The 20,705-nt window shown below is 42.8% G+C and overlaps 1 protein-coding gene across 1 annotated transcript in view; it reads right to left on the bottom strand.

Moving 5' to 3' along the window:
* Positions 1 to 19,707, bottom strand: part of LOC118372517 (myomegalin-like) — a 122,407-nt gene extending 102,700 nt beyond the window's left edge. Inside the window, 4 exon segments of the mRNA XM_052476352.1 lie at positions 8,229 to 8,339; positions 15,690 to 15,757; positions 15,994 to 16,046; positions 19,488 to 19,707. Of these exon segments, the coding sequence (XP_052332312.1) occupies positions 8,229 to 8,339; positions 15,690 to 15,757; positions 15,994 to 16,046; positions 19,488 to 19,534 (279 nt within the window). The 5' untranslated portion in view covers positions 19,535 to 19,707.
* Positions 19,708 to 20,705: the final 998 nt, after the last annotated feature.

The following is a 20,705-nucleotide window of genomic DNA, read 5'->3' on the forward strand; positions in this document are numbered from 1 at the left end:
GACTCTTTTCTCTGTATATATCAATGATGTCGCTCTTGCTGCTGCTGATTCTCTGATCCACCACACTGTGTTAACAAACCTCCAAACAAGCTTCAATGCAATGCAACACTCCTTCCGTGGCCTCCAACTCTTGCTCTTCAACCGATTGCTGCCCGCACCCGCCCAACCAGCATCACTACTCTGGACGGTTCTGACTTAGCATAAGTGAACAACTACAAATACCTAGGTGTCTGGTTAGACTGTAAACTCTCCTTCCAGACTCACATTAAGCATCTCCAATCAAATTTTAAATCTAGAATTGGCTTCCTATTTCGCAACAAAACATCCTTCACTCATGCTGCCAAACACCCTCGAAGAACTGATTATCCTACCGATCCTTGACTTCGGCAATGTCATTTACAAAATAACCTCCAACACTCTACTCAGCAAATTGGATGTAGTCTATCACAGTGCCATCCGTTTTGTCACCAAAGCCCCATATATTACCCACCACTGCTCTCGTTGGCTGGCCCTCGCTACATATTCGGCACCAAACCCACTGGCTCCAGGTCATTCAGGTCATCTAAATCTTTGTTAGGTAAAGCCCCACCTTGTCTCAGCTCACTCGTCACCATAGCAGCACCCACCTGTAGCACACACTCCAGCAGATATATTTCACTGGTCACCCCCAAAGCCAACACTTCCTTTGGCTGCCTTTCCTTCCAGTTCTCTGCTGCCAATGACTGGAACGAATTGCAAAAAATCACTGAAGCTGGAGACTTATATCTCCCTCTCTAACTTTAAGCATCAGCTGTCAGAGCAGGTTACCGATCACTGTACCTGTACACAGCCCATCTGTAAATAGCACACCCAACTGCCTCATCCTCATATTGTTATTTTTGTTGTTGTTGCTTTTATGCACCCTAGTATCTCTACATGCACATCATCATCTGCACTTCTATCACTCCAGTGTTAATGCTAAATTGTAATTATTTTGCCTCTATGGCCTATTTATTGCCTTACCTCCCTAATCTTACTACATTTGTACATACTGTACATATACTTGTTATATTGTGTTATTGACTGTAGGTTTATTTATCCCATGTGTAACTCTGTGTATATGTTTGTCACACTGCTTTGCTTTATCCTGGCCAGGTCGCAGTTATAAATGAAACTTGTTCTCAACTGGCCTACCTGGTTAAATAAATGTGATCTGGCCTACCTGGTTAAATAAATGTGATCTGGCCTACCTGGTTAAATAAAGGTGATCTGGCCTACCTGGTTAAATAAATGTGATCTGGCCTACCTGGTTAAATAAAGGTGATCTGGCCTACCTGGTTAAATAAAGGTGATCTGGCCTACCTGGTTAAATAAAGGTGATCTGGCCTACCTGGTTAAATAAAGGGGATCTGGCCTACCTGGTTAAATAAAGGTGATCTGGCCTACCTGGTTAAATAAAGGTGAAATAAAAATGTATAAAAAATGGAAGACTTCTGGTATGTACTATTTGTCATTTGTATTCTTATTGTGTAACTGTAATAAATCTGACTACGTTTAAATGGATACGAACCGTAGTCCTCATACTTCAGAATAATATTCCTTGAATTATTATTTTGTGAATAGTAATTATAATGGTTACTAATGGTAATTATAACCCGGGTGGTTCGAGCAGTGAATGTTGATTGGCTGACAGCCGTGGTATATCAGAACGTACACAACGGGTATGACTTTTTTACTGCTCTAATTACACTAGTAACCAGTTTATAATAGCAATAATGCATCTTGGGGGTTTGTGGTATATGGCCAATATACCTTGGATAAGGGCTGTATCCAGGCACTCCGCATTGCATCGTGCTTAAGAACAGCCCTTAGCTGTGGTATATTGGTCATACTCCACACCCCCTCATGCCTATTGCTTAATTATAAAATGATAAAACATGAAAGTGTCAGTTTGGTCAAACCTCTTTCTACTCAATTAGCTGTGGCATGCACAATATAGGATGAGTCAGAGCACATTCAGGTATTGTTTATTTGGATCAGATCAGCCATCTTGTTTATTTGGATCAGGTCAGCCATCTTGTTTATTTGGATAAGGTCAGCCATCTTGTTTATTTGGATCAGGTCAGCCATCTTGTTTATTTGGATCAGATCAGCCATCTTGTTTATTTGGATAAGGTCAGCCATCTTGTTTATTTGGATCAGGTCAGCCATCTTGTTTATTTGGATCAGATCAGCCATCTTGTTAATTTGGATAAGGTCAGCCATCTTGTTTATTTGGATAAGGTCAGCCATCTTGTTATTTGGATAAGGTTAGCCATCTTGTTAATTTGGATAAGGTCAGCCATCTTGTTTATTTGGATAAGGTCAGACATCTTGTTAATTTGGATAAGGTCAGCCATCTTGTTTATTTGGATAAGGTCAGCCATCTTGTTAATTTGGATAAGGTCAGCCATCTTGTTTATTTGGATAAGGTCAGCCATCTTGTTTATTTGGATAAGGTCAGCCATCTTGTTTGCATGATTCTCATATCAGAGGTTTACTGATGATCAGGGAGGAGATTAAGGGCTGAAGAAGAATGTATTGGAAGAATGTAGACACACACAATCACACACTCACACACAGATGAAAGCAAGCATGAAAACACACACACACACAGCACATAGCCACGCACAGTAATCTCTCTACCTCTCTGGAGTGGTGGCCTATAGGGATTCTGGCGAAGGGACCAATAATGGATTTTACCATTTCCATACGCACCCAGACAACAGCTGGCTCACAGAGTCACCTTACACATACACACAGACCAAGAACACACAAACACACTTAGAACACACACACATGCACACCCCCACTCACACATACACTATATATACAAAATATGTGGACACCCCTTCAAATTAGTGGATTTGGCTATTTCAGCAACACCCCTTGCTGACAGGTGTATGAAATCGAGCACACAGCCATACAATCTCCATAGACCAACATTGGCAGTAGAATGTCTTTACTGAAGAGCTCAGTGACTTTCAATGTGGCACCGTCATAGGATGCCACCTTTCTGACGGACAAATCTAGGTTGGGCGGATGCCAGGAGAACACCACCTGCCAGAATGCATAGAGTCAATTGTAACGTCTGATGGAGGAGGCATAGTGGTCTGGGGCTGTTTTTCATGGTTTGGGCTAGTTCCTGTGAAGGGAAATCTTAACGCTACAGCAATACAATGACATTCTAGAGCCCTCAAACTCAACTCTGCACCTCAAAGCCAGTTCCCATGCATTTTTTCATTGTTCCCCTCTAATCAGCGACTTATTTAGACCAGCGACACCAGGTTTCTGCAATTAATTAACAGGTAGAACAGAAAACCAGCAGGCTCGAGACCTCTTAGGGTAAGAGCTGAGTACCCTGGCCTCCCGGGTGGCGCAGTGGTTAAGGGCACTGTACTTCAGCTTGGCTGACAGCCATGGTATATTTTTTTGTGCCACCAGAGACTCTGGGTTCGTGCCCAGGCTCTGTCGTAACCAGCCGCGACTGGGAGGTCCGTGGGGCGATGCACAATTGGCCTATCGTCGTCCGGGTTAGGGAGGGCTTGGCCGGTAGGGATATCCTTGTCTCATCGCGCACCAGCGACACCTGTGGCGGGCCGGGCGTAGTGCGTGCTAACCAAGGTTGCCAGGTGCACAGTGTTTCCTCAGACACATTGGTGCAGCTGGCTTCCAGGTTGGATGCGCGCTGTGTTAAGAAGCAGTGCAGCTTGGTTGGATTGTGTATCGGAGGACGCGTGACTTTCAACCTTCGTCTCTCCCGAGCCCGTACGGGAGTTGTAGCGATGAGACAAGATAGTAGCTACTAACAATTGGATACCACAAAATTGGGTTAAGTACCCTTATTCTAAATTATTTTGTGCTTCCAACTTTGTGGCAACAGTTTGGGGAAGGCCTGCTCCTGTTTCAGCATGACAATTCCCTCGTTCTCAAAGAGAGGTCCATACAGAAATAGTTTGTTGAGATCAGTGTGGAAGAACTTGACTGGCATGCACAGAGCCCTGACCTCAACCCCATCACACACCTTTGGGATAAATTGGAACGCCGACTGTGAGCCAAGCCTAATCGCCCAACATCAGTTGCCGACCTCACTCAGGTTCTTGTGGCTGAGTAGAAACAAATGCCCGCAGCAATGTTTAGAAATCTAGTGGAAAGCCTTCCCAGAAGAGTGGAGGCTGTTATAGCAGCAAAGGGGGGACCAACTCCATATTAATGCCCATGATTTTGGAATGAGATGTTCGATGAGCCGGTGTCCACATACTTTCGGTAATGTAGTGTATATACAGTGCCTTGCGAAAGTATTTGGCCCCCTTGAACTTTGCGACCTTTTGCCACATTTCAGGCTTCAAACATAAAGATATAAAACTGTATTTTTTTGTGAAGAATCAATAACAAGTGGGACACAATCATGAAGTGGAACGACATTTATTGGATATTTCAAAAAAATTTAACAAATCAAAAACTGAAAAATTGGGCGTGCAAAATTATTCAGCCCCTTTACTTTCAGTGCAGCAAACTCTCTCCAGAAGTTCAGTGAGGATCTCTGAATGATCCAATGTTGACCTAAATGACTAATGATGATAAATACAATCCACCTGTGTGTAATCAAGTCTCCGTATAAATGCACCTGCACTGTGATAGTCTCAGAGGTCCGTTAAAAGCGCAGAGAGCATCATGAAGAACAAGAAACACACCAGGCAGGTTCGAGATACTGTTGTGAAGAAGTTTAAAGCCGGATTTGGATACAAAAAGATTTTCCAAGCTTTAAACATCCCAAGGAGCACTGTGCAAGCGATAATATTGAAATGGAAGGAGTATCGGACCACTGCAAATCTACCAAAACCTGTCCGTCCCTCTAAACTTTCAGCTCATACAGGGAGAAGACTGATCAGAGATGCAGCCAAGAGGCCCATGATCACTCTGGATGAACTGCAGAGATCTACAGCTGAGGTGGGAGACTCTGTCCATAGGACAACAATCAGTCGTATATTGCACAAATCTGGCCTTTATGGAAGAGTGGCAAGAAGAAAGCCATTTCTTAAAGATATCCATAAAAAGTGTTGTTTAAAGTTTGCCACAAGCCACCTGGGAGACACACCAAATATGTGGAAGAATGTGCTCTGGTCAGATGAAACCAAAAGTGAACTTTTTGGCAACAATGCAAAACGTTATGTTTGGCGTAAAAGCAACACAGCTCATCACCCTGAACGCACCATCCCCACTGTCAAACATAGTGGTGGCAGCATCATGGTTTGGGCCTGCTTTTCTTCAGCAGGGACAGGGAAGATGGTTAAAATTGATGGGAAGATGGATGGAGCCAAATACAGGACCATTCTGGAAGAAAACCTGATGGAGTCTGCAAAAGACCTGAGACTGGGACGGAGATTTGTCTTCCAACAAGACAATGATCCAAAACATAAAGCAAAATCTACAATGTAATGGTTCAAAAATAAACATATCCAGGTGTTAGAATGGCCAAGTCAAAGTCCAGACCTGAATCCAATCGAGAATCTGTGGAAAGAACTGAAAACTGCTGTTCACAAATGCTCTCCATCCAACCTCACTGAGCTCGAGCTGTTTTGCAAGGAAGAATGGGAAAAAAATTCAGTCTCTCAATGTGCAAAACTGATAGAGACATACCCCAAGCGACTTACAGCTGTAATTGCAGCAAAAGGTGGCGCTACAAAGTATTAACTTAAGGGGGCTGAATAATTTTGCACGCCGAAATTTTTCAGTTTTTGATTTGTTAAAAAAGTTTGAAATATCCAATAAATGTCGTTCCACTTCATGATTGTGTCCCACTTGTTGTTGATTCTTCACAAAAAAATACAGTTTTATATCTTTATGTTTGAAGCCTGAAATGTGGCAAAAGGTCGCAAAGTTCAAGGGGGCCGAATACTTTCGCAAGGCACTGTATGATCTCACACACCCTCCCCTCACACCCCCTTGTAACATGCATCTCGGAGGTCAGATGAGCCAGCAGGCTACCATCTCGTACCCCAGACTGCTGCCCTTTCCCTGGGATTAGGAGCTGTCTGTGTGCCAACCTGAGGGTGAGACCAGCCTAAGAGCTGTGTGTGTGTGTGTGTGTGTGTGTGTGTGTGTGTGTGTGTGTGTGTGTGTGTGTGTGTGTGTGTGTGTGTGTGTGTGTGTGTGTGTGTGTGTGTGTGTGTGTGTGTGTGTGTGTGTGTGTGTGTGTGTGTGTGTGTGTGCGTGGGTTCCAAAGGTCCTCACAAGGATAGTAAAAAAGGAAGGAAAAAGTCCCAACCCAACCCTAACCTGCAAATATAGACAATATGCTATAAGCTACAGTCAAAGACTGCAGAACGATTTCTTTGACAGGTGTTGCAGGATTGTTTTTTGTTGCCGGATTTTGATATGTTTCTGCTTATAATTTCCTCCATTTTGGAAGGCTATTTTTCAGTAAACATGTCTATAATTAGATATATGTAGCTTCGCTTTTGTCATTATTGTAACGGTTGTCGTCGGGAGAAAGAGAGGACCAAGGTGCAGCGTTGTAATTTAATAAAGAATGAACCACTGTACCATAGGCCTAGTTGAAGTCCCATCTTGTGACTGTCCAATTTGTAGTGCCTCACAATCATCACACTGTTATCATCCTCTATTACCACTTCACCAAATCTTTTACAAACATGACTTTTCTGTCCCTCCCTTCTCTTTATTTTCAACCCTCCATTTCGCAGCGTTTCTTTTATTGAATTGAACTCCGACAATGTCGTTTTTGCCTCCGTGGATTTACGTGAACTTTTTCTATCCGTTCCCAAAAGCATGTGGCGAGTAGCGTGTTGGCAGGCTATTGTGCGCGCATACAGTTACACCCTAAAGTTTAGGCTTATGCACTAATGCCATATGGCCTAATATAATGTGTGTGTGTCTGTGCCTATGCTTCTTCACAGTCCCACTGTTCCATAAGGTGTATTTTTATCTGTTTTTAAAAATCTGATTCAACTTCTTGCATCAGTTACCTGATGTGGAATAGAGTTCTATGTAGTCATGGCTCTATGTAGTACTGTGTCCCTCCCATAGTCTGTTCTGGACTTGGGGACTGTGAAGAGACCTCTGGTGGCATGTCTTGTGGGGTATGCATGGGTGTCTGAGCTGTGTGCTAGTAGTTTAAACAGACAGCTCGGTGCATTCAACATCTTCTCACAAATACAAGTAGTGATAAAGTAAATCTCTCCTCTACTTTGAGCCAGGAGAGATTGACATGCATTTTATTAATGATATCTCTCTTTGTACATTTAAGTTGTCAAACGAGCGCTACATTCTACTCATAGACACCAGACAGAATACACAACCACACCAGAGGAACTCCAGCAGAGGAACCACACCAGAGGAACCCCAGCAGAGGAACCACACCAGAGGAACCCCAGCAGAGTAGATAGTGTCTAAAATGCCCATTATATGGCTTCCTGTAGCAGGATCATAGCGAGAAGATAAAGATTTTGTCAAATGAATGGCCTTTTTTTGTGCATTTTAGCTAACCCTGACCCTTTTCCAAACCTTAACCTAATACTCCTAACCTGCTACGTTAATTATCCTAACCTGCTATGAAAAGTCAAATCTGATGTTAATTTGACAAAAGCAGGATCCCTTCTAGACATGAACCTGTAGCAGGGACCACTGTAGGACAATGACATCATAGAGAAAGAATGTGTACCATCTCCTCAGAGGGACACACACAGAACATTGTATCAGCTCATCTCATCCTCCCTTCACCTATTGAGGAATTGAGTTGGGCTCAATTCCATTTCAATTCCTCAGTCAGTTGAATTGATTCTTATACAATAACACAACTATTACTACTAGAAAGTACCCTCTGTAACCTGGTAGTTAACATAGATGACAACAGACTAACCTGACTGCATGACTGCATGTGCTTAGTGAGTTGAACATCTATGGCTCTGTTCAATGCCTGAACTGACTGGAACACAGAAAGGATTGACCCTACCGCTGCTTTTAACATAATGGACAAAACCCTTCATCTTCCATCACTTCATCCACCTCTTCTTTCCCAACATTGTGACATGCATGCAGACACACACACACACACACACACACACACACACACACACACACACACACACACACACACACACACACACACACACACACACACACACACACACACACACACACACACACACACACACACACACACACACACACACACACACACACACACTCACCGTGCGGTAGACATGATCACTGGTGTCCTCGTACTTCTGCAGGATTCTCTCCTCCAGGAAGTAGATGCGGAGCTTGAGGCTGAAGTTCTCCTTCTTCAGGTCATTGAGATGCTGCGACAGAGTACGGTAACCGTTAGACATGTCACTTTAAAACCAACGGCAACCCGCAGACATGTCCCTTATAAGTCAGAGAATACGGTAACCATTTGACATGGCCGTGTTATTGGGAAAATACGGTAGCCGTTAAAAAATACGGTAGCCGTTTGACATGTCCATGATATAGATCAGAAAGTCCGGTAACCTTTAGACATGTTATGTCCTCCTCCCGGTGGACATAATATATCGGTCCTCGGTGTCACAACGCAAAAACAACTAAAAGACGAAAACAATAAAAGTGACTTCCTAAGCTCTAGGAAGCCATGGAGAATCTACACACACACACACTAACACTAAAACACCCACACACACAGGAGGAGTGTGTTGGGCCGTTTAGCGGTGCAGCCCGGGTGGTCAGAGCTGTGGCCATGCTGGCTCCATGGTGTGTTCTGGAGCCAAGGAGGCCGAACACAGGAGCTTATTTTACTGAAACAGACATGCCTGGAATCTCAGGCAGCATGGAGAGGGGGGCTCCATGGGTAAGCACACACTTGACATGTAAGAAGATCCAGTGGAGGCTGCTGAGGGGAGGACGACTAATAATATTGGCTGGAATGGAAATCATGTTTTTGATGTATTTGATACCATTCCACAGCTTCCGCTCCAGCCATTACCACGAGCCCCATTAAGTTGCCCCCCCCTCCCCATAATATGTTCTTTTGGAACTTCTGTGAGTACAATGTTTACTTTTTATTGTTTATTTCACTTTCCTTTATTATCTCCTTCACTTGATTTGCCAATGTTAAATTATGTTTCCCATGACAATAAAGCCCTTGAATTGAATTGAAAGAGGTAAATAGAAAGAGGTGCTAGAGTCGGGGAGGTCTGAATGGTCGTACATATCCTCTCTCTGTCCCCTCTCCTTACTCTGTGTTAAAAGCATGCGTGAACGACCAGCTGAAACTCTGAACTCTGACAACATACAGTAGGTGCTTATTCTGTAATGTGTCAGCCAACATAAACATAATACAGTACTCTTGTCTATTCCTCAGTCTGTCTGTCGGTGCACAGGTACTTTGTATATAAGGGCTGCATCCTAAATTAAAATCTATTCAAATGTGCCTTTTGCTCAGATCTGCAATTGAGATCAACGGACAGTATGATACGCAATGGTCTGTGTTACCCACAGATTTCAATTAGACGAATGGGCGTAATGAATCATCTGAGAGGTAGAGACAGAGACTGTAATAGGAGGCATGGCTCTGTGCCAGTGGGGCTATTTATAGGGAGCCAATCTCACAGTGACTGTCCCTCCGAGGCAGAGAATGGGGGTGGAGAGGGGAGAGAACAGGTATGTTATAGGGATGTACTGTGTATGCCCTGAAAACCACCCCTAAGTGGTTAACCGCGGCAGGTAGCCAAGTCGTTAGAGTGTTAAGCCAGTAACTGAAAGGCTGCTGGTTCGAATACCCAAGGTGAAAAATCTCTTGATGTGTCCTTGAGCAAGACACTTAATCCTAATTTGCTCCAGGGGTGCCGTACTACTACGGCTGACCCTGTAAAACAAGGGCGTCAAACTCATTCAATGGAGGGCCTAGTGTCTGCAGGTTCTTGGTTTTTCCCTTCAATTAAGCCCTAGACAACCAGGAGTGGGGAGTTCCTGACTAATTAGTGACCTTAATTCATCGATCAAGTACAAGGGACGAACGAAAACCCACACCTATCCTGTGTTTGCTCCAACCCTGCCTGAAGACACCAGATAGGGGGCAGTAATATGGTGATGTCCTCTACCTTGCAAACACAATCAATTAGTATATGTAGCTAAGCACAGAAAAGCGTACATACTTTAAAGACTTGAGCGATTCCATGCCAGAATAGCCTCAAAATAGTTTTGGGTATCTAAGATTGTTCTGGCACTTCTCACATAGAAACTTCATTGTAGGAAGGATGTTTGACATGCTTTTTACATTTGTGTCACAAACCAAAAGGGTACTTTTTTATGTGGAATAAATTAATGTGAAAAATTGTGAACATTTCAGAGTCTAGACATACATGTTGTCTGTATCATGTATGGTTCACATATCATAGGGTCTTACAGAAGGCATGTATTGTACAGGTCTAAAAATATCTCCACTTTCATCATGATTTTCTCTTTCTAAATGGATTCAATTGTTTTTTCCCCTCATCAATCTACACACAATACCCCATAATGAGAAAGCAAAAACAGGTTTTTATACATTTTTGCAGAGATGTTCGATCGGGTTCAAGTCCGGGGTCTGGCTGGGCCACTCAAGGACATTCAAAGACTTGTCCCGAAGCCACTCCTGCGTTGTCTTGGCTGTGTGCTTAGGGTTGTTGTCCTGTTGGAAGGTGGACCTTCACATCAGTCTAAGGTCCGGAGCACTCTGGAGAAAGTTTTCATCAAGGATCTCTCTGTACTTTGCTCCGTTTATCTTTCCCTCGATCCTGACTAGTCTCCCAGTCCCTGCCGCTGAAAAACATTCCCACAGCATGATGCTGCCACCACCATGCTTCACTGTAGGGATGGTGCCAGGTTTCCTCCAGACATGACGCTTGGCTCTCGGGCCAAAGTGTTCAATCTTGGTTTCATCGGACCAGAGAATCTTGTTTCTCATGGTCTGAGAGTCCTTTAAGTGCATTTTGGCAAACTCCAAGAGGGGTATCATGTGGCATTTACTGAGGAGTGGCTTCCGTCTGGCTACTCTACCTTCTGGAAAGTTCTCCCATCTCCAGAGAGGAACTCTGTCAGAGTGTCTCTAGCAAAGTGACCGTCGGGTTCTTGCTCACCTCACTGACTAAGGTCCTTCTCCCCCGATTGCTCAGTTTGGCCGTGCTGCCAGCTCTAGGAAGAGTCTTGGTGGTTCCAAACTTCTTCCATTTGAGAATGATGGAGACCACTGCGTTCTTGGGGACCTTCAACGCTGCAGAAATGTTTTGTTCTCCTTCCCCAGATCTGTGCCTCGACACAATCCTGTCTTGGAGTTCTACGGACAATTCCATCGATCTCATGGCTTAGTTTTTGCTCTGACATGCACTGTCGACAGTGGAACCTTATATAGACAGGTGTGTGCCTTTCCACATCATGTCCAATCAATTGAATTTAACACAGGTGGACTCCAATCGAGTTGTAGAAACATCTCAAGGATGACCTAGGGAAACAGAGAGTCTTATAGAAAAGGGTCTGAAAACTTATGTCCATGTTTTTATTTTTAATATATTTGTAATAAGTTCTGAAAACCTGTTTTGGCTTTGTCATTATGGGGTATTGTGTGTAGATTGAGTAGAGAAAAACTGTAGTAACAAAAGGTGGAAAAAGTGAAGGGATCTGAATATTTTCCGAATCCACTGTACATCTGTTCTGTGGACATACACCTGTAATAACATTTCGAACCTTGTCACATACTAACACCGTCTCAATATAATGCAATTGAATTTATGTGGTGGTGGGGGTGTCAATGACATTGCACGTATTTTGGGGGTATGCCGATACAGACTGACTAGCTGGATGTTTTAAGGATATGTTTTTTTTGCTACAGACTGACTCCCAGACAAACTGACTGGGCAGCTATGACATCATCATTAGTGGACCTCGTCCCTCCGCAGATTCAGTGACTGTGTCCATTAATATCTAGAGTTACAAAACACTTCCTAAATAATTCACCACAGAGACACGGGCCAGGCACCAAGCTTATTTAACAGCCACGTAGCACCAGGATGACATCATCACGGCTGCCTGTTTAAAAACAACAACACACGTGGCGGGTGGCACAACAGCCACCAGGGCATGCCCTCACCCTCACACACAATCACTTCCTCTCACACGTCCTCTGATAAGGTGTGTGTGTGTGTGTGTGTGTGTGTGTGTGTGTGTGTGTGTGTGTGTGTGTGTGTGTGTGTGTGTGTGTGTGTGTGTGTGTGTGTGTGTGTGTGTGTGTGTGTGTGTGTGTGTGCGTGCGGTGCGTGTGTGTGTGTGTGTGTGTGTGTGTGTGTGTGTGTGTGTGTGTGTGTGTGTGCGTGTGTGTGTGTGCGCAAGCATACTTACGTGTACACTGCGTGCTTGTGTATGTACGGTATGTATGTGTGGAGGTGGAACTTCTTGGAGAAGCTAGCGCCGGCACCCATGGAAAGAGAGGGTTGCTTTGGGTCGCGTCCCTCTTTCAGAGTGGAACCTCTGCTTCGGTGAGAAGCTGGCTACACATCCCATTTTACCAGAGCAGCAAAGCCACCAAAACAGAAAGGAGGAACATCTACATTTAATAAGCTTAATGGCTTGTGAATGACTCCCATTAGTAAGCTATTCTGACCTGGAATGTGTTTGAACCATGGAATGTTTATAAAGTGTTTTTGGGGGTGCTGAGAATAATTAGAGAATGAGAGAGTTGGGGAAGAAGAGAGGAAGAGAGGAGGAGAGGAGGATTGATGTGTGAATAAAGTGAGTGACAGAGTGGTGGGGTTTGGAATAGGAGGTGACGCTAAAGAGATGGAGAATGGAAAGAAAGAAAGAAGTATATGTTGTAGAAAGACAGGTGTTCATATCACATGGTGTGGACTCAAACAAAAAGGTTTATTTTTGAAATATACAGTATATATGTATATGTGTGTGTGTGTTTGGCATGAATTCAGGGCCCACTTTGTGACTTTGAGAGAGATTATAAGACTGTTTCCCTGGAGCAGGTGCTTCAGACAGGAATCTGCTAAACAAAGACTTTCCAATATGCCACATGCCACATCCACATGATCTGAATGGCCAACCTGATCATTAGGATTCAGAGTTGTTCCTGGTCACTAGGATTCAGAGTTGTTCCTGGTCACTAGGGTTCAGAGTTGTTCCTGGTCACTAGGGTTCAGAGTTGTTCCTGGGCACTAGGGTTCAGAGTTGTTCCTAGTCACTAGGGTTCAGAGTTGTTCCTGGTCACTAGGGCTCAGAGTTGTTCCTGGTCACTAGGGCTCAGAGTTGTTCCTGGTCACTAGGATTCAGAGTTGTTCCTGGTCACTAGGATTCAGAGTTGTTCCTGGTCACTAGGGTTCAGAGTTGTTCCTGGTCACTAGGGTTCAGAGTTGTTCCTGGTCACTAGGATTCAGAGTTGTTCCTGGTCACTAGGGCTCAGAGTTGTTCCTGGTCACTAGAGTTCAGAGTTGTTCCTGGTCACTAGGAGATTCACAGAGTTGTTCCTGGTCACTAGGATTCAGAGTTGTTCCTGGTCACTAGGGTTCAGAGTTGTTCCTGGTCACTAGAGTTCAGAGTTGTTCCTGGTCACTAGGATTCAGAGTTGTTCCTGGTCACTAGGATTCAGAGTTGTTCCTGGTCACTAGGGTTCAGAGTTGTTCCTGGTCACTAGGGTTCAGAGTTGTTCCTGGTCACTAGGGCTCAGAGTTGTTCCTGGTCACTAGGGCTCAGAGTTGTTCCTGGTCACTAGGGCTCAGAGTTGTTCCTGGTCACTAGGATTCAGAGTTGTTCCTGGTCACTAGGATTCAGAGTTGTTCCTGGTCACTAGGGCTCAGAGTTGTCACTGGGATTCAGAGTTGTTCCTGGTCTACTAGGATTCAGAATTGTTCCTGGTCACTAGGATTCAGAGTTGTTCCTGGTCACTAGGGCTCAGAGTTGTTCCTGGTCACTAGGGCTCAGAGTTGTTCCTGGTCCCTAGGGTTCAGAGTTGTTCCTGGTCATTAGGGCTCAGAGTTTTCTCTGGTCACATGGTTAGGAAGTGCACAGGGTCTTCTTAGTTATAGGTCATGGGAATTTAACCCTTACCCTACGAGATCTGTTCTACCTGATAATTAATTACACCCACCTGGTGTCTCAGGTCTAAATCAGTCCCCGATTAGAGGGGAACAATTAAAACAAGCAGTGAAACTGTCTTCCAGGTCTAGAGTTGATTTGGAGGTTTGCAGGTTTTATCCAGATTTCTGTTGTATAGAATGTTATTTCAGTAGACTGAATCATAATGTACTGTAACGTCCAGGCTGAATCCTTTACTGTAACATCCAGACTGAATCATTTCAAATAATGTCCAAGCTGTATCATTTGCTGTAACATCCGGACTGAATCCTTTACTATAATATTCAGGCTGAATAATTTACTGTAACATCCAGACTGAATCATTTACTGTAACATCCAGACTGAATCATTTACTGTAACATCCAGACTGAATCATTTACTGTAACATCCAGACTGAATCATTTACTGTAACATCCAGACTGAATGATTTACTGTAACATCCAGGCTGAATCATTTACTGTAACATCCAGACTGAATAATTTACTGTAACATCCAGGCTGAATCATTTACTGTAACATCCAGACTGAATAATTTACTGTAACATCCAGACTGAATAATTTACTCTAAGTTCCAGACTGAATCATTTACTGTAACATTCAAACTGAATCATTTACTGTAACATCCAGACTGAATCATTTACTATAATATTCAGGCTGAATCATTTACTGTAACATCCAGACTGAATCATTTACTGTAACATCCAGGCTGAATAATTTACTGTAACATCCAGGCTGAATCATTTACTGTAACATCCAGACTGAATAACTTACTGTAACATCCAGACTGAATAATTTACTGTAACATCCAGACGGAATAATTTACTGTAACATCCAGACTGAATTATTTACTGTAACATCCAGACTGAATCATTTACTGTAACATCCAGACTGATTCATTTACTGTAACATCCAGACTGAATCATTTACTGTAACATCCAGACTGAATCATTTACTGTAACATCCAGACTGAATCATTTACTGTAACATCCAGATGGAATAATTTACTGTAACATCCAGACTGAATCATTTACTGTAACATCCAGACTGAATCATTTACTGTAACATCCAGACGGAATAATTTACTGTAACATCCAGACGGAATAATTTACTGTAACATCCAGACTGAATCATTTACTGTAACATCCAGACTGAATCATTTACTGTAAAATCCAGACGGAATAATTTACTGTAACATCCAGACTGAATAATTTACTGTAACTTCCAGACTGAATAATTTACTGTAACATCCAGACTGAATCATTTACTGTAACATCCAGGCTGAATCATTTACTGTAACATCCAGACTGAATCATTTACTGTAACATCCAAACTGAATCATTTACTGTAACATCCAGACTGAATCATTTACTGTAACATCCAGACTGAATCATTTACTGTAACATCCAGACTGAATCATTTACTGTAAGATCCGGGCTTTATCATCCCTCACAGACTGGTCTTCAGTCTGCTTCATTACAGTACATTATGAACCCACACGATGGCGACAATGAGTTAATATAATGAGGCTGCAAAGATTGGATCATTAAATTAGAGAGGAGAGCTCACCTGTTCAAACTCTCTCAGAGTGTGAGGTTGGAGAGAAGGTGAGTTTTCAGTTTCATCACTACATACATCTGAAGGGAGAGAACATACGAATCTTGTAAACTTTTTTTATTTCATGGTAATTACGTTAATAATTACATAGTGACATAAAGTGCTATTACAGTGCAGTGTGATGGCCCTGAATTAATTCTGAATCGTCTCAGTATGTCAATTCAATTCAATTCAAGGGCTTTATTGGCATGGGAAACATATGTTAACGAAGTCAAAGCTTTTGGACTATTAGGAAGTCCAAATAAAATGGCCTTACCTGTCATGTGACCTGTGCTCCTGGCTGAGGACTCCTCTTTCACGGCACTGTCCCTAAAACCCAAAGAGGGACACGGTGAGTATGTAAACACACACACACACACACACACACACACACACACACACACACACACACACACACACACACACACACACACACACACACACACACACACACACACACACACACACACACACACACACACACACAGAGAAAGATATTTTGAGTCTCTCTGTGGTCAATATTGCCTTACAGATATAGCGGGACCATTTTGGGCATCACACTGTACCTGATACATTCTCAAACGAAACATAGGAATAGCCACAGGCACAAAAGGTCCCTGTTTATTTTAGCAGTACCCCATTAACACCACTATGGGAGAGGGGGAGATATTCAGAGTGAGGAAGGGTAAAGGAAGATAGAGGTCAGGGCGGCAGCCACATGGGGTTAGAGTTGAACCCAATCATGAGATTTCACAACTCTCTGCTACATCCAGCTACTCCCCCAAAACTAACATCACACAGCTGCTGCTTTTCAGTGTTACCCCCCACCCTTTATTTAACCTTTATTTAACAAGTCAGTTAAGAACACGTTCTTATTTACAATGACTGCCTACCCCGGCCAAACCCAGACAACACTGGGCCAATTGTGCGCCACTCTATGGGAATCCCAATCCCAGCCAGTTGTGATACAGCCTGGAATCGAACCAGGGTCTGTAGTGACACCTCTAGCACCGAGATGCAGTGCCTCAGAACGCTGTGCTACTCGGGAGCAGAAAACTATAACAATGCACAAAAAAAAAGTTTGACCCACTGTGCTAAAAATGGACCAGCCCATCTGCCATTTTCCCAAAATGCCAGATGGCCAGACCACCCCTGCACACACACACACACACACACACACACACACACACACACACACACACACACACACACACACACACACACACACACACACACACACACACACACACACACACACACAAACCCAGTGGGGGGTGATATCAGAGGCTGTAAACCTCAATAAAGATAAGAGTGTGAACTAATTAAAGACAAAAGACACACAAACACACACACACACACACACGCACACACAGAACCCCCACTGGGTTTCTGATAAAGCTGCTAACTTCTAAATGAGTGATAGCCTTCTGTATTACCTAAAGCCAAGAGGGACTCACCCTCACGGAGGAACCAGCTTTGTAGCAGTACACTAGTATTTCTGCAAATAATACCGTAACATTGCATTGTTGACTTACCTAACAGGCAGTACAATATCAAGTTGACTAAATTAGAAATAACTGCCACACATGCCACAGTTCTACGATTACATAGGCCTCCATCAGTTGCTGGTTCAGAAAATAACCTTGTTGTGTTTGGACAGCTGAAGCTGAGCTGCTGATTGCAGACTGGTGAGATGGTAGTCCACTGGCCCTACTGGTGGGACATAAACAAAACAGTCTGGCCCTATTCAGAACCAGGACCAGCCCTAGCATTTCAGGGGCCCTAAGCAAGATTTGTTTGGGGGCCCCTACACCTTGAGGGTAAATTATTGTAGTTGACGGTGGAGGGAAATGTTTTTGTTTTAAAGTCAATTTCCTGTAATTCTACACATTTTGCCATGGGGAGTAGAGAACATATTGCAGTTTTAAAGCAAACTTTCTGCAATTATACACATTTTGCCATGGGGAGTAGAGAACATATTGCAGTTTTAAAGCAAACTTTCTGCAATTATACACATTTTGCCATGGGGAGTAGAGAACATATTGCAGTTTTAAAGCAAACTTTCTGCAATTCTACACATTATGCCATGGGGAGTAGAGAACATATTGCAGTTTTAAAGCAAACTTTCTGCAATTCTACACATTATGCCATGGGGAGTAGAGAACAAATTGCAGTTTTAAAGCAAACTTTCTGCAATTCTACACATTATGCCATGGGGAGTAGAGAACAAATTGCAGTTTTAAAGCAAACTTTCTGCAATTCTACACATTATGCCATGGGGAGTAGAGAACACATTTCAGTTTTAAAGCAAACTTTCTGCAATTCTACACATTATGCCATGGGGTGGAGAGAAGTTTAGCAATTTTATAACACATTTCATGCAATTATACTAATTTTGCATCGGGCAGAGACATTTTTTTGCCGTTTTACAGCTAATTTCCTGCAATTCTACCAATTTTGCCAAGATTTATGCCATGTTAATGATATCAGAGTGAGAGTGACTAACAAAATCAATGGGGGCCCCCTGGAGGTCATGGTCCCTGGGCACATGCCATTTGTGCCCGGTCAGTATTTGTCCATGATTAATACAAGTTTAGATAGCTGGCTAAACTAAGATTAATACAAGTTTAGATAGCTGGCTAAACTAAGATTAATACAAGTTTAGCTAGCTGGTTAAACTAATTTACCAATCTAAAAATGTTTAGTTGACATGGCTAATCAGTGATTGACATAACAAGAGAAAAAACACCCATGCACAACCAAATTTCGAAATTGAACCTTGTATATTCTACTATTAGGAGGGGGGCCCTAAGTGACTACATATGCTTATGCTTGGTGCCGGCCCTGCTCAGACCCAAATTACTGTTAGCATAGGGGTTACAAATTCTAAATTAATTTTAAATAATCAAACCGCCCACTTTGATTCTCCCATGACTCGCCAAATGAGGAACAACTGTGATGTTCAGGGCAGTGTGCATGTGCTCTAAATAACCGGACAATTAAGCTACGGTACATCACAGGAGCCATGCCACTGTTTCTTCCACACCTCCTTGAACACAACATACGGGCCTAACTGGCTCAGCGGTTGCCACTGATAGTCTCTCTCGTCTTGTGAATTTATTGGGCTGCCTATCATCAAGAACCTCAGTTCCAAATGGGCAGAAACTATAAAAAGGATGCTGTAGTATGCAAATGTGACACATTGCGCACATCGGGTTGTCACGTGACTAGCAGGCCGTTCGAACCGCCCTATTGGTATAGCCATCTGTACAACAGTAAACCATGTATTGATAAGTAAATGTATGAAAACCGCCCAATCCTCTTTAGCTAACCAAGATGTAATTAATGACCTAATTGACATAGGCTATAGTTAGAGGACGCCGGAGTTTATGACGAGGTGTTCTTATTTAGACAAAAGACAAAAGCAATAGGTATGTGCATCTTATAAGAATGCCAATATATAGGCCAGAAATGTTCGGTTTGTGAATTTTGAGGACATGGCGCAAATCAGCTGTCAACACCTAATAATTAGGCTGAGTATGTGTTAAGTGCAAGGCCTTAATTATATGTAAAGCGGACGCATCAATTATTGTGTAGAACACAATTCCAGTAAATATTTTCGATTTCACCCTCAATAATCACTGCAATTGTGAAACCACCACCTCGAAAATTAAACCTTTATTCCAAAACCCAGCCAACAATAATATTAGACTATTCAATCATTCCACTATTCAATCATTCAAGCCCGCATTCTAGAACAATGTGTTTTACCTTTCAGACGCGCCCCAGGTCTGTCCTGGCGATGAGGTCCAATCCATATATGCCGTCAGTTAAAGGGTCACCTTGCGTGGTAACCCGTTTTTTTATATAATCCTGCCAAGGCTGCCATCAGTCCATTTAAAGGTTCTGATATAAAGGGAAATTGTCGGTGGTCAGTTTCCCAATCATTACTGCGTTTGGAAGAGGTTGGACCTCGAGATGATGCGCGCCTTGAAATGTGCCACCGATGCGTTGGGGTATTGTCATACACACCGCCCTCAGCCCCTCAGCCCCTCCGCTCTCACACACCCTTCCTCCAGCTCAACTACAGTCGCACGGTTGCCTCGAATGTTTCTAAGGGTGATGTTTTAGATAGAATATCTCAATTCTGAATGATCAGAAAACATATATTTTTAATGGGTGATTACAGTCTACTATAAGGCCATATTTATGTGATTTTGGACTTTAGCCTAATTTCCAAAAAGGTTTAGACCATATGTCTTAGTTCAAAATTGAAAAGTGAATGTAGCTCTGGTAAAATAGGATACAGAAGATACGGGCATCTCAAACCGTCCAATATGTTTATTATGTAATTTACAGAAATGTGTATTGTGACAATTTGACTGTTTTGTTACTGAAATAATGTGAATGGTGTACTTGTGTAATACATAATAGCCAACATGTGTTACTGTGTGCATGAAATGATATTGAGGTACATAGTCATATGTATGGTCACATCCTACAGAATGTAATGCGTGTGGGTGTAGATGAGTTGTAATTTCCCTAAGAGGCACTAGATGCCTCTATAAGCTTTACAATGACTGTTTTACCTTCAACCTATTTTGGGCTACTGTATAGAGTATCACAGTATGAGTCATAATACCCATAAAACCTAGAGGTCAAACAGGGAAATGGCTACAATTGTTTTTCCACCATTTTATTATTCCTGTAAGGGGATTTTAGAAGCACTTAAAATAAGGGCTGTGTTTCGTGTATTCTTACCCTGGCATGGCGTTTTGCTAACCGTGTAATTCTCTGTAATTCTCTTCTCTTTCTGACTGGGCTTGGAACTGTGACAATGGGATATGTAGTGATTTTGCCAACACAGACAGATATGTACACAGTCTTGTACCCTTAACCTTTTTTAAACTGACTATCGCATTTGTTGATAACATCAGACTTTATTAGTGTAATGAGTAATCAAAGAATATCACAAGCTAATTGACATGA

Source organism: Oncorhynchus keta, chromosome 23, assembly GCF_023373465.1.
Source record: "Oncorhynchus keta strain PuntledgeMale-10-30-2019 chromosome 23, Oket_V2, whole genome shotgun sequence".
NCBI lineage: Eukaryota > Metazoa > Chordata > Actinopteri > Salmoniformes > Salmonidae > Oncorhynchus > Oncorhynchus keta.